Source organism: Aspergillus homomorphus (assembly GCF_003184865.1).
Source record: "Aspergillus homomorphus CBS 101889 unplaced genomic scaffold BO97scaffold_15, whole genome shotgun sequence".
Lineage (NCBI taxonomy): Eukaryota > Fungi > Ascomycota > Eurotiomycetes > Eurotiales > Aspergillaceae > Aspergillus > Aspergillus homomorphus.
The window spans coordinates 534,104-547,882 of NW_020291901.1; the positions used below are offsets into that span (position 1 = coordinate 534,104).

The following is a 13,779-nucleotide window of genomic DNA, read 5'->3' on the forward strand; positions in this document are numbered from 1 at the left end:
CCAACTCGACGATATTCGCTTCCATCCGCCGGCAATTTCATCCGGGCCACTCACATTATTCTCCGATCTCCGCTTTGTTTCTGAGTAACTCCGTAGACACCATAACGGTCGAACCACCTCGATCTTCACGTTGCAAAGCCATAATAGACACATATCTACAGGACTAAATCCCCAATACCAAACCCATGTCTGCACATGACAAACAAAAAGTGATATGTACAAAGTATAATCATAAACCCATGCCCCCAATAGCCCAACCCTAGTAACGCCCCTCCATCCCCAAACACAACCCATACCCATACTCCCCCTTACATCACCCCCACCACCACCATCAAATGCAATATGCCACCCCGTCACAAAAACCTCCCACTCGAAAACCTGCTCCCAAAATCCGCCGCCTTACTCATCATCTCCCGCCTCTGCGCATGGGTAATCTTCCCCTGCAACCCCATATCCTTCTCGCGATCAAACGCCCTCTTACTCGGATCATCCTCCGCCTCCTCCTTCTTACCATCACCACCCTGCCTCCTCCTCTCCCTTACAAGCGAATCCTCCCTCCTTTTATCCTCATTGAACCGCTGAATCCTCTCCTGCATCGCCGCAGACGGCTGGTTCTGCCTTGCCCCCGCCGCACCAGCCGTCGCCGCCGCAGCACCAGAAGAAGAAGATGGATGCTGTACACCCAGCACCTCATCCTGCAGACGCTTCATCTTCTGCTCCGGCGTCTCGGTCCACGTGACGTCTATCCCGCCCTTCCCTGAAGTGGAGGTGGAGGTATTGGCGCGGGGCCCCGAGTTGAAGCGCCGGTTTTTTAGGCGCGTGGGGTCGATGCGGTGTCTGTCGGTTGGTTCGAGGGGTTCAAGCATCCAGGCGTCGCGTTGGGGTTGGGCGGTTGGGGTTGTGGTAGTGCTGGGCTGTGTTGCGGTAGTGGTGGTGGTGATGCTGGGTTGTTGTGCGCCGGCGGGTGGAGGGAGTGTTGGGCCGAAGTCGTCATCATCGGAGCTGTCGCTGTCGCTGTTGTTGTCGTTGGCCTCGTTGCTGGGACTGGCGCTGGGACTGGCGGTCGGTTGTGGTGGTGGGAGGGAGGGTCCGATGACTTTGCGGCGTTTGCTGGCTGCATCCTCTGTTGTTGTTGTAGCTGCGGGCGCCGGGCTCGGACCCGCGGTAGGGCCGGCGTATTTGCGCTTCTCCGGGGGTGGGTGGTCCATCTTTATCGAAAGTTGGAGTTGCTTCGTGGTGAGTTTCAAAGCGGCGATGGTAGGACGAGGCTCCTTGGTTTCGATTGGGTGGTGCAAGTCCTGCTTGCAGTGCGGCACTCGGTGAGTCTCCAGGTTTCTTGCCGAGACGTTAAGTAGATAGTGTAAAAGTGTGGGCCTCAGAGTTGAGTGCTGTCGGAAGGTAAGTTAAGTTGAATGCGACAGAAGAGCTGATGCAAACCCGGCAAACGTCACAGGCGAATCATGTGATCCGCTCTACAAATCGAGATCCACGTTATCGATAGAGCGATCATCTTATCGTCTATGAGAAGGCATACCATACAAGTACCCAAAAGGAATCTCGAACACAACATTCAAGAATCACATTCAAGCATCCCAGCTAGATCAACTATTCTATCCTACAAAAGCACAACCATAAGAACCATAGTTCCATCATAAATTCAAATCTAACCCGCTTTTTGCCCGAATTTTGCCCGTACAATGAACATATTCAAAACAGCCCCCAGAAACACAAATCCCCATGGATATATATGTACATATTAACAGCCAAACATAACAAACAACATAGCCAAACCTCTATCATCAACAGATCACAAATTAACTATTCATTGCTTGTTGGCCCGCTGCGCCAATAGGTTCAACGCACTACCAGCCAGAATGAACCCGCACTGGTCAGGGCTGAGCGTGTGGCGGACGGGAATGACCAGCTGCTCACCGGAGCGCTTGGTGACGTGTAGCTGGATGGAGCCCTGACCACCGGCCTGGAGGACATCGTAGAGACCCTCGGTGGCGACCTGGTCGCAGGCATCGATCCTGTCGTAGTCGGCGGGGTTGGCGAAGGTCAAGGGAACGACACCCTGCTTCTTGAGATTGGTCTCGTGAATACGGGCGAAGCTCTTGGACACGATGATGCGGCCACCCAGGTAGCGCGGCTGCAGGGCGGCGTGCTCGCGGGCGCTACCTTCACCGTAGTTCTCCTCGGCGACGACCAGCCACTCGGTACCCTGGGCCTTCCAGTGGGCAGCCAGGTCAGGGATCGAGTACTGCTTGCCGGCCTCGTCATAGGCCACGTTGGTCTCGCCGGTGGCGGCGTTGACGGCGCCGATCAGGGTGTTGGCGGAGATGTTGGGCAAGTGACCCTTGTACTTCAACCACGGGCCGGCCGCGGAGATGGTGTCGGTGGTGCACTGGCCCTTGACCTTGTAGAGGACCTTCAGGCTGGAGAGCTCGCCCTTGGGGAAGGGGGCAAAGGGCTCGAGCAGCGCCAGGCGATCAGAGGTCGGGGAGACGATCACCTCGCAGGAAGCGTCGGGCACAGCGGCCGTGGGCTGGAAGTTGGGGTTACCGTCGGCGAAACCCTGGCCGGGAAGAGCCTGACCGGTAGGGGGCTGGAAGCGGAACTCCTCGCCGCTGGGGGTCTTGATGCTATCCTTCATGGGGTTGAAGGTCGTGCTGCCGGAGTAGACCATGGCAGTGACCAGCTCGGGAGAGGCCAGGAAGTTCATCGTCCGACGGTTGCCGTCATTACGGCCGGGGAAGTTGCGGTTGTAGGAGGTTAGGATGGCGTTATCTTCACCCTTGGGGACACCGTCTGTGCGCTTCCACTGGCCGATACAGGGGCCGCACGCGTTGGCCAGCACGGTACCTCCCGCCTGCGAGAAGGTCGACAGCGTCTGATCACGGTCCAGGGTAGCCCGAATCTGCTCACTGCCGGGAGTGATGAAAAAGTCAGCCTTGGGCTTGAGGCCGGCAGCGGTGGCCTGCTTAACCAGGTGCTCCGCGCGGGTCATGTCCTCGTAGGAGCTGTTAGTGCAGCTACCAATCAGACCAGCACCCAGCGTCTCAGGCCAGCTCTTCTCACGTACAGTCTCAGCGAAGGCCGACACAGGCACCGAGAGATCAGGGGTGAAGGGACCATTGATGTGAGGCTCCAGGGTCGACAGATCGATGGTGATCAACTGGTCGTACTGCGAGCCGTTGTCGGCGCGGAGGAGGTTGTGGGGTCCAGAGGCGGCGATCTCAGCCGCTGCCTTAGCCACATCACCACGGTGAGTAGCCTGGAGGTAGGGAATGTGGTTGGGGGAGAAGGGGAAGACGGAGGTCGTCGCGCCAACCTCAGCACCCATGTTACAGATGGTAGCCATGCCCGTGCAGCTCAGCGTCTCGACACCGGGGCCGTGGTACTCGATGATGAACCCAGTTCCGCCACGGACGGTGAGCTTACCAGCCAAGTGGAGAATCACGTCCTTGGGGGAGGCCCAGCCGTTCAGCTTGCCCTCCAAACGCACACCGAGGATGCGAGGCGCCTTCAGCTCCCAGGGTGCATCGACCAAAGCATCAACGGCATCCGCACCACCAACACCAATGGCAATGGCACCCAGACCACCCGCGTTGGGGGTGTGACTGTCCGTACCCAGCATCATGAGACCGGGAGCTGAGTAGTTCTCGAGCACGCTCTGGTGGATAATACCGGCACCGGGAGGCCAGAACTCAATACCATACCGCTTGGCGGCGCTCTCCAGAAAGTCGAAGACCTCGCTGTTGCCTTGGATCGAGGCGGGCAGATCAACGTCCGCACCGCGTTCACCCACGATCATGTGGTCGCAGTGGATACTGGCCGGGACGGCGGTCGAGGGCAAGCCGCAGGACATGAACTGCAGCAGAGCCATCTGGGCAGAGGCGTCCTGCATCGCCACGCGGTCCGGCTTCAACTTCAAGTTGGCCTTGCCACGGACGTCCCGTCCATTGTTGGTGCCGGTCAACAGCGACTCCTCGGGGTTGTCCAAGTGGGCGTAGAGGATCTTCTCGGCCAAGGTGAGCGATCGCGAAGAACCCAGAACCCGACGGACTTGTTCCAAGTTGCGCACGATCTTGGGGTAGGGGGGCATGCGCGAGGAGGCAGGGGTCGAAGAGGCCTCGGTGGCCAGACCACGGCGAGCGAATAACCTTTGCGGGGAGAGGCACTTCGGGGCCAACTGGAAAGTGGAGAGAGAGTAGGTCAGTTTCCCATCTACTGCGGGTTGCAGGACTATGAGGCTTCAGGAGCACACCACATACCCTCTGAGAGGCGGAAGCCCGCTGCCAAACAAGCTGTCGCACCATTGTTCTTGCAGGAGAATACTGTGAAGAACAATTGCGCAGAGAAGGAGAAAAAGAATGGTAGATAAACAGTTGAGGCGAGGGAGTCATTCTTATTCTCGACCTTTAGTCGCCAATTGATTATCTTCGCCCTGATTGGCTCGCCACACCGCCGATGCCGGGAGATCAACTTAAAACTGTTACGATACCGGAGCTGTTTTGTCATTTTGCCGCATTGAGGCGAGATGGAGGATTCCTGAAGGCGGCCAGCCTCTGAGTCATGCAGCCCCCTGTGTATCGGAGGGTAACTACAATACCATGAGTCTACGCGTTAGCTTTCTTTCTCCACACAGAACAGACGGACAGACTTACTCTTACTTTCATACTGTACTTGCAGGTAAAAGTCGGTGAAATCCTGAAAACCGGTTTTATAAACTCCATAGTTGGAAGTAGCATCTAGTAGGTCTATACACACAGGGCAAATGAAATAGGCAGTTGGCAATCAGTCAACCACCCCAATGTCGTCCGCCCAACTCGGCTGGATACCGCGACACACGCCCTCGTAATCCTGGAATCGCTGTGTATCTTCTGTCAATCCAGGCGTGGTCCAGAACATCGTCCAGTTGGTATCATTCAATTTCCAGGTTCCCTGCGAGCGCTCGAAGTACCACTTGTTCACCGGGTTGTCCTTGCGGCTGCGCCAGCACACGCCGTTGGGGAAACAGGACCGCACCATCGCATTGAACACAATATCCGCAACACCTCCCGCACCTTGACTCCGTTTTAGGACGGCAAACTTGTCCAGGTAGGGAACCATGCGCGCCTGACTCGCCTCGCTGCCGTCATCCTCCACCCCTGGCGGTAACTCCCATGTCAAGATAGCTCCGCCTTCATATTCCCCGGCAATGATGAGCCCAGCCAAACGGCCATTGACACGGTTGAGATAGTCCTGTACGTCGAGCTTGCGGTTGAAGGAGTCTTCGATCAGATGCACCAGCCGCGGAAGGTCGATGCACGGGTCATCCAGCCCTAGTCGTGGCCGGTTTTGTGCGGTCCATACCTGGACGCGCGGATTCGGGATCAGAGTCAGCGGCATGCCTCGCTTGACGAAGGTGGTATGCAGTACGGGGGCAGTAAGAGAGGTCGGCCGGCCGTTCAAGGCTGCGCGCCGGCTCAGAGGCAGAGAGGAGGAAAGTAAGGGTTTGTCGGTGAGTAAGTTGTGGATCAAAGGATTCCGCTGCCGTCGGGTTCCCACCGCAGAGAGGTCCGGGGCAAGACTATGGGAGGCTTGGGCTGAATTTGCGACTTCGAGAGGAGAGGTAATAATTCCAGAAGAAGCGGATGGCAGCAACGCGAGCGCAGCCTGGCTTAGTCGCAAGTTCTCAAGATGGCCATCTATAGCACTCGCTTCCAAAACTGGAATCGTAAGGGGTAAGGATGGTTCGGGAGAAGGGGTTTTCTCTGCCGATAATGCGGATTGTTGGGCCTGACGCAATTCTTGTTGGATGTCACCAAACTCTTGCTCCATGTTGATGAAGACATGGGACGACTGGGGCCCACTGAGAGCAGGAATACCCCCCAGAGGATCAAGAAGGATCACCCGATCCAGAGAAACTTCCGCCTGCAGGTCCCTGATCCGCTGTGCGGTGAGTATGGGGTCCTCGTCCGGATCAGGCGCTGTCGCCAGCCCTGCGAGCTCCTTCGTCAGCGCAAGAATGGCATCCTTGCCCGTGACAGTGACAGCTCGGGGAACATCCTCCGTGTACGCGACGGGAGCCACAACCACGATCTGACCGTCCCGCAACGGGCCCAGCAGCGCTTTGCGCGAGGCGACTCTTAAGGTTGGCGGCTTCGTCGTTGAGATAGACAGCACCGAGTCAATGTGGGCAGATTTCGAATCCGGCTGCGCGTTGACCGCGAGCGACAGCCGGTCCGCCTGCTCCCCAGCGGTCTTCCGCAGCGCATTAAGGTCCTCGCCCGTGCCTGGGTCAACCACCACACAACAAGCCATGCCCAGGCGATTTAGCTGGGACAGTGTTTTCGCCACGCCATTGATGGTATAATCATCCAGCAGTTGCGGGGTGGTGATCTTGATCAACGCCAGATGAAGGCGCTCGGTAATGGTCTGTGGTGGGCGAGTAGGGGTGGTATCGTGCATAAACACCGGGGTCTCGTAGACCGACCTGGAGGCGCCGTAGAACGAGCCCAGATTGACGCCGGATGGTGAGGGTATCGCCGTAGAAGGAATCTTGACTTCTTCCGTCACGAGGGGCTTTTGCGCTGCCTGATTTGCGTTCGATTTCTGCTGGGCCTTGAGACGAGCTAGATAGGACTTTGCTTCTCGCTTCGTGGACGCGGAATTCAAGAGCGTGAAAAAGAATTCCTAGACCTGTTAGTTTCTTTGGTTGCAACTAGGTCGCTTCCCCCGGATGAGGGGGGAATTATCATACCCGATCCAGCAACTTCTCCTTGGCGCGACGGCCCAGTCGCTCATAGCTCCGACTGCTGGACGAGAATTCGGCGCTCTGCTGCACTCGGCGATCAGGGGTAGATGAGACATTCCGTCGTGACGAGGGACACCAGGCTGGCTGGCTTGTGTTTAGCGAAGCATTGTTTTGCTGTGTGCAGTGAGGGTGTTGTCAGCCCGTCATGCACCCAAATAGAGTCATAACCCCCTCTGAGTCAGTCATTGTTCGGCGGAGCACACCGGCATACCTTGAGTCGCGAGGACTTTGCAGTCCTGAGTCCCGTCAAAGTCCTAGAGCTCATGTTTCATTCCTGGCAGATAACCACAGCACACATCCCAGACGAGAATACATAGAAGGTTCTGTCTCTTTTTGAACGAAAGGTGGGGGGGAAGCGAGGAAAGAAAAGAAACCTCGGTGGTGAGGGATTTGCGCAAGTCAACGCGGGGAGCTTTCCTTCAATTGGGGCCGGTCGGAGCAGCTGTGCAAATAAAATTATGACGCATCGTCCGTTGTCGGACCAGATCGGCTCCGAGACAAAATTAATCTAGATAAGGGCAAGAAACCCCATCGGTGGAGCCTGGGGCCAGTTCAGGAATCAGGACTCCGGTTTAATGCTGTTATCTTGATTGCCATCTATCCTCAATCTTCCTCGTCTTCTAGGGGAGTGAGAGACTCGGCCTCATTGGAAACAGTCCGTCGTTTTCCTCAGAAATCCAAGAGGGCAGAAGAAGATCTCGAAAGGAACGGCATCCCAGCGAATGGATTCGCCCACCCCTGCACCACCACTTGGTCCTGCATGAGCCATCTCAACTCGGGCATCACTGATGGTGCAGGGAGACCAGATGGAAAAAGTCCGACCACATCCATGATCCATCAGTCTCCACTTTCCACTCCATAGGCCCTATTTCCGGTTCGGCAGAAGACCTTTCCGTCGCTGAAGAATGAACTGGACTCAACGCCAGATAGCAGATCAATAAATCACGTCCGACAGTTTCTAGCAGTGCCAACAAAAGGCTGTAAGGCTGACGATGCTGGTAGTTACACTGGCACCACGTCGTAATCCCTGAGATCGACAATTTGGAACTTGACACTAAGTTTACAAGTCGACTGCGAAACAGCGTGGAATGTCTACTGCATGAACAGTCGTACTTTTGATGGCGGGAGCATCCATCGGTAGAGCTCATAGGTAGATCAATTTCAACATGGGTAAGGAGTCAAAGTCCACCTGAGGACATTGCACCCCAAAGAGACACCGGAAGTCGAGTCGCGTCGAGTCGGAGGTCGGAAGTCGGGAGCTGTTCTTCAGTACGTATGGAAGAGCTGAAGTCTAGCGTGAACCAACGGACCCATTTCTCTTCTTTTCCTGTTGGTTGCGATGAATGCGGAATGGAACAGGGGATTTTACATAGCAAGGTGCATCAATGCATACATAGTATAAATGTGCTGTACTTCCTCTCTTGCTGCTGTTTGCGTGATGAACGAGGTTGTAACCGAGCCAGGTGTCGCTTCCTTGGCCGTGCGTTGTGTAACTCGAAGATGACTATCGGTAGGTATGTGAATTGGCGACAAACTGTTGACATGGCAATGATCCTATCACAGCCCACCAAGCAGCGATCCACACCAGAAGCTACCTAGTGAAGGCAAGGCGACCTGTCCCCACGGACTAACTTTCGTCTACTTATTTAGCTACTTGTTGCACATCAGAAGGGACAGGCCCCAGTTGGCCTGCAGGCCAAAGTCGGACACATCGCATAAATTTGACAGTTTACAGACGAGCGTTACGGAAAGATAGAGCAATGGACAAACTGTATTGTACAAGAATATTATGTCATCTGGTATCTAGAGTAGAGTTACATGTCAATAGTCAAAGCATTTTAGTAAACCCCCTGAAAAAAAAAATAACTCCTTGACTTGGGCAACATTGCAAAAGGTGTCGTGCAGGTAGCGTCAAAAAATTTGTTGACCACAAATTGAGCCAGGGGCTATTAGTAACGAGACTCATAGCCTCCGCGGTCACCGCCGCGAGATCCATAGCCACCACGGTCGCCGCCACGAGATCCAAAGCCACCACGGTCGCCGCCGCGAGATCCAAAGCCACCACGGTCACCACCGCGAGATCCAAAGCCACCACGGTCGCCACCACGAGATCCAAAGCCACCACGGTCGCCGCCACGAGATCCAAAGCCACCACGGTCGCCACCGCGAGAGCCGAAGCCACCACGGTCACCACCACTCCGATCGCGAGGGTCGAGTGGGCGGCCTCTGCCTCTGTCAGCGTAGTTGAAGTTGCGGCTCGTGCCGGGTCCAGTTTGAAGACCGAGGCCGAGGGTTGCGAAGTTCTTGAGGGCCACTGGAGCGCCTCTGCCCAAAGCACCCTCAAGGTGGCTTCTGAAGGTCGACACGGCCTCCTCCTTGAGGTAAGTGGGGACAATTTCGGCAGCTTTCTTGACCTGATTGAGGTACTCGTTAAGTTCTTCGGTTTCAAGATCCTTGGTGGACGATTCGATAGATCTGTCAATCTTGAGCGGGAGACCGGCCAGTTGTCTTTGTGCATGCGCCTTCTCATCCTTGTGGAGGAAAAGCCATCCTTCACCCTTCTTGTTGGCACGGGCTGTCCGTCCCAGACGATGGATATAGGTTTCGCGGTCGCGGGGAGTACCAATCTGGATGACATGAGTCACATCAGGGTAATCCATACCACGAGCGGTGACATCAGAAGAAAAGAGGATAGCCTCCTTGAAAGCGCGGAAGTCTTGCGAGGTGCGAGTTCTTTGAGCCTGGGTCAATTGGCCATGAATCTCCAACAAAGGCATGTTACCCAAGGGATGTCCACTGCGAACGTCGGACGGGTCGTTGAGCAGGCCCTCGAAGACGTGAGCGGCCAAAGAAGTCATTTTTGTGGTGTTCAGGTAAACGATGGCCTTGAAAGGACGAAGGTCCGGGTCCTCGTTACGCTTCGCCATGTAGTTCTCCCGATAGTTCTTGACCATCTCGAGGACAGAGGCGAAAGCATTCTCGTAGCCGTTCATGATAACAGTTCTCTGAGGGACAGCCATGTGAGTAGGGGTTTCATTCTCGTCGATGGTCTTAACATTCTTGAAACCAGGCTTCATCATCATCCGAACCAAGCGCATCACGTCACGAGTCATGGTGGCGGAGAACATCAGGGTCTGGCGGTCGACCTTGGTGGGATCAGGCAGCAAGTTCGCGATTTGCTGGATATCTTGAGAGAAACCTTCATCCAAAAGACGATCACATTCATCCAGCACGAAAGCAGACAGCCTAGGAGCATTGATGCGGGTGTATGCGTTGGACAGGACGTCATAAAGACGGCCTGGGGTACCAACGAGGATGTGGCAGCCTTCGGTCTGGCATTTCCTCATGTGCAAAAGCTTCTGTGTTCCTCCAACGGCAGTCTGCACCTCCACGCCCGTCCCTTCCACGAGGCGTCTTGCCTCGGTGGCAATCTGTTCAGCCAGCTCTCGGGTAGGCGAGATGATGATGGCGCGAACGTCGTCCGCGCGCATCATCTGTTTCTCGCGGCGCGACTTTGGCAACCCTCTAAGCACTCTTTCAACGACAGGAACCAAGAAAGCTAGGGTTTTTCCTGTTCCAGTCTTTGCTTGTCCAAGACTAATAGAAAGAAATCAAGGTCAGTCTCATTCATGATAGGCAGGCAAAAAAAAAAAACGAAAAGTTTTATCGAAGCAGAACGCAAAGCCCGAGAGTCAACTAACCAGTCAGATCCATCAAGAGTGTCAGCAATCGTCCTACTCTGCACATCTGTCATAGTAGTGATCTTCATCTTCCTCGTGATGTTGTCGATGAACTTGGGATCAATCTTGCCCTGCAACTGAGAGAAGTTGGTCAACTCCTCAGATTGGGTCGGAGTGGCCGCATTCTCGGCCTCCTGCGCAGCAGCAGCAACCGAGAAACGGACAGGCGAGGTGTGGAAAGAGGACCGGAGAGTCTGCGAGATGGGAGTAGCAGTGGAAATAGCCCACGGAGCGCGCTGCGAAGTCGTCTTAACGGCAAGAGCCCGAGATGCTCGCAGCGCATGGGACACACCGGCCCTGCGGAAAGCGCCCAACATGATGAAAGGAGGAGGATAAGGATGGAGTAGAGATGATGAGAATACAGGAACTCGATTCACAATCGATGAAAGAGAGGGAAAGGAAGGAGGAAAAGGGAGAAAAGGATGCAGAGCGATAGCTGCAGAAGGGGGCGGATGAGAAGATCAACAAATCTTCCTGTCGGGATAAGAAAAACTGGCGGCAGAAAAATCTCGGACGCCCGGGCGGTAACGCCACTCCAGGAGCCATGCTATCACGTGATAGATAAGTCCGAGACATCCCGATTGGGAATCTCTACTTCGGGCCCGGGGTTCCCCGCAAGGCCCGGCTTGTATATGTATAAAATAAACATTACCTTGAAGTAGGTCTATCACAGGTATAAATCATGCTAGTCGATAATAGTTGTAGGAAAATGTCCTTGAAAACTTTCACAGCTTCATATGGCTTTCTCTTTTCTTCTTATCTCGCACCTTACACGAGCATGCCCCAGCTGCGGTTGCAGAGCGTACGAATAGGCAAATCTTGAAAGTAACATGAAAGTAGTCATGTTGGCCCAATGGAGGCCTCTAGACAATATGACTGGCCTACTGTGCTTATTTGTATATAGATTACTGACCGTTCGACCTCATAAGGCAGGTAGACCACAGCCAGATCATGATACCCATCTGAGCAGGCCGTTGACTGCATTAGACTGTAATTTCGAATCGTTGCGGTCTAACTCGACATTGATCGATAAAATTGAGGTTGGCATGAGTAAGAGAGTTCACCGGGGTTGCATTTTCTATAACTTGGGAACATGTTTGCACGTTTAGAAGCTCATGTCGTAGACGGGGAGTGGGAGGTTGGTGCTTAGGAATATCTCGTATGCTTCAAAGGAGACCTGGTCAACCTATCCCAATGTTCGAGGCATTGGAGTAACTGGCAAAGACTTTCTCGCCTTCAGTCTAAATACTCTTTCTGTGGGGTCTTTATTGTAGGCAAGCTCCTTTGTATTCAAGGCCATGTATGTAGTATTCGCTAATATCAGAGGGTACGCCTGATCTGTAATCCATTAAGATGTGTACTCAACACTGGTCCTTCTAAAGCAACTCCGTGATTCCCTTGAAATCGACCCAGAGGCCCAGCAATCGCAGGTACCACGGGCAGTAAACCAAGGACGCCATTCATCAGCTTCCACGTGATGGTGAAAACCACTGCACCGGCTGGTAACTGCTCTTAGGACTCGATCTCGCCTTGAAACTCCCTTGTTAGCGAGTATACCGACAAATCCGAGAAACTCTCGTGAGTTGCCGCAGTCCCGCGCGGCGCCGAGGAAGTCGCCGTGGAGACATGCACAGGCGACATAAGTTCCCGTACATGGCCTGGAAACAGCCCCTTGTCAAGGTCACTCTGCCACAGTCTGCGTGAGGCGTCGAAGGCCTTGTTCACAAGGACTCTTCGAGCAGCCTCGTATTCCTGGAACAGGGTCGGCAAGGCGCAGTTGTCATCGCGGTGCTGAGCGAGGATCTGGGTAAAAATGAGGGCGTCTTCGATGGCATACGCGGCAGATTCGTCACGAGGAGGCATCTACATCCACTCTCCCGCGAGGGGAAGAGCGAGGGGTTCAGCGTTCGGGTTGAGAGGGTACATAGAGGCAAGGGAGGGGGAGCGAAATGACATACCGCATGCGCAGCATCCCCTAACAGAAGGACCCGCCCCGTATACCATTTCCCACGCTGTCGTACTTGATAGACAGGATACAGCGCCCAATCTTCGATGCGATCGACTAGTTCCCGAATACTAGGTAGGGTGGACTTGCCGAATTGCGTGCGGACCAAGTATCGGATGGACATCTTCATGCTCGCCTCAGACTGGGGGTTGGCCGAAGCAGCCTGATACCGTTCAATCAGATGCTCGTTGACGCGGAGGATGGCGGCCGCGAAGATCTTCTGTCGATCCGGGTCGCAGTAGCTGGTGAGCAACGAGCTATGCCGGGTAAAATGCACGGCGGATTGGTCAAAGTGCATTGGCAATGTGAACTCCTGCGCATCAGCGATACTCTGGATGAAGGAAATTCCTGTATACTCCGATCGATTGCCGGGATCGACGATCTGCGTCCGTGTGACGGAATGCACCCCGTCGCAGCCCAGGACTAGGTCGCCAGTGGTCACCGAACCGTCTTCAAACTTCAGGGTCACGCTATCATCAGTGGTACTACCGCCCACCATTTTCGCATTATAGGCGACCGTCACATTCGGAAGGTCACGGATGACGGCCAGCATAGCACGCGACAGCGCACTGCGCATCACTCGACGGCCCTTGTAGCCCCCATATCCACGGCCATTCTCGTCGGTGAACCGGAGGGGACCTAATCGACGGCCAGACCGTAGTGAAAACAACTCAATGATATCGACTTCAATTCCCGCATCGTTACCCATCCGGTTCAGCTCCGACAAGACCCCCAGCTGATGTAGGTAGTTCTGTGCAATGGGAGTCAAACTGATGGCGCCTCCTGAGGCGGAAGGACCAGATGCCCCCTCGAACACGGAGATCTTTAGATCGGGATTCGAGGAGCCCAGCTCCCTCGAAAGCGATATGGCGCAAGCGAGACCAGCAATGCCAGCGCCCACAATGAGGATATTCCGAGGCATTCTTACTGACGGCAAGTGAAAATGTCTTGGTAGGCTTCACTAGCAACGCAGTGTTTTATGACCGGAAGAGGGGGATGGATGTACAGGACAACTGGACCTAGCGATTAGACCCCTGCGCCTGTGTAAGACCAAGTGCTTCCAGGGGATACAAGTGTAAAAACAGGGATTTGACCGATGACGAGGATGACGCTCAGTCCATCTTTCGCACGCGGAGATCGTGGGGGCAAGGGGGGGATCTCCACGGTCGATGTAATTGTTGCTATTTCTTGATCCGATGGAATGACCCCGATATCGATAAGGGCACGCACTGACG

At 54.7% G+C, this 13,779-nt stretch overlaps 5 protein-coding genes across 5 annotated transcripts; all 5 read right to left on the reverse strand.

Moving 5' to 3' along the window:
* Positions 1-348: 348 nt before the first annotated feature.
* BO97DRAFT_405218 (uncharacterized protein) lies at positions 349-1,386 on the reverse strand (the record flags this gene model as incomplete). Its single annotated transcript, XM_025695142.1, has 1 exon — positions 349-1,386. A coding segment is annotated over exon 1 (670 nt), but the record flags the coding sequence as incomplete, so codon positions are not given.
* Positions 1,387-1,667: 281 nt separating this feature from the next.
* BO97DRAFT_367925 (aconitate hydratase ACO2) lies at positions 1,668-4,353 on the reverse strand. The gene is made up of 2 exons (XM_025692681.1): positions 4,275-4,353; positions 1,668-4,192 (listed from the first exon to the last, which is right to left on the reverse strand). The coding sequence occupies exons 1-2, from the start codon at positions 4,317-4,319 to the stop codon at positions 1,823-1,825; spliced, it is 2,415 nt and encodes an 804-aa protein (XP_025552165.1). The 5' UTR covers positions 4,320-4,353; the 3' UTR covers positions 1,668-1,822.
* Positions 4,354-4,747: 394 nt separating this feature from the next.
* Positions 4,748-7,173, reverse strand: arg2 (acetyl-CoA:L-glutamate N-acetyltransferase). Its single transcript, XM_025692682.1, has 3 exons — positions 7,011-7,173; positions 6,746-6,913; positions 4,748-6,678 (listed from the first exon to the last, which is right to left on the reverse strand). Exons 1-3 carry the CDS (start codon positions 7,062-7,064, stop codon positions 4,798-4,800), a joined length of 2,103 nt encoding a protein of 700 aa, XP_025552166.1. The 5' UTR covers positions 7,065-7,173; the 3' UTR covers positions 4,748-4,797.
* Positions 7,174-8,558: 1,385 nt separating this feature from the next.
* On the reverse strand, positions 8,559-10,991 carry BO97DRAFT_389525 (DEAD-domain-containing protein). The gene is made up of 2 exons (XM_025693720.1): positions 10,501-10,991; positions 8,559-10,396 (listed from the first exon to the last, which is right to left on the reverse strand). The coding sequence occupies exons 1-2, from the start codon at positions 10,854-10,856 to the stop codon at positions 8,749-8,751; spliced, it is 2,004 nt and encodes a 667-aa protein (XP_025552167.1). The 5' UTR covers positions 10,857-10,991; the 3' UTR covers positions 8,559-8,748.
* A 1,060-nt stretch (positions 10,992-12,051) lies between these two features.
* On the reverse strand, positions 12,052-13,466 carry BO97DRAFT_477630 (FAD-dependent oxidoreductase; the record flags this gene model as incomplete). The annotated part of the gene is made up of 2 exons (XM_025700565.1): positions 12,052-12,402; positions 12,498-13,466. 2 exons carry the CDS (start codon positions 13,464-13,466, stop codon positions 12,052-12,054), a joined length of 1,320 nt encoding a protein of 439 aa, XP_025552168.1.
* Positions 13,467-13,779: the final 313 nt, after the last annotated feature.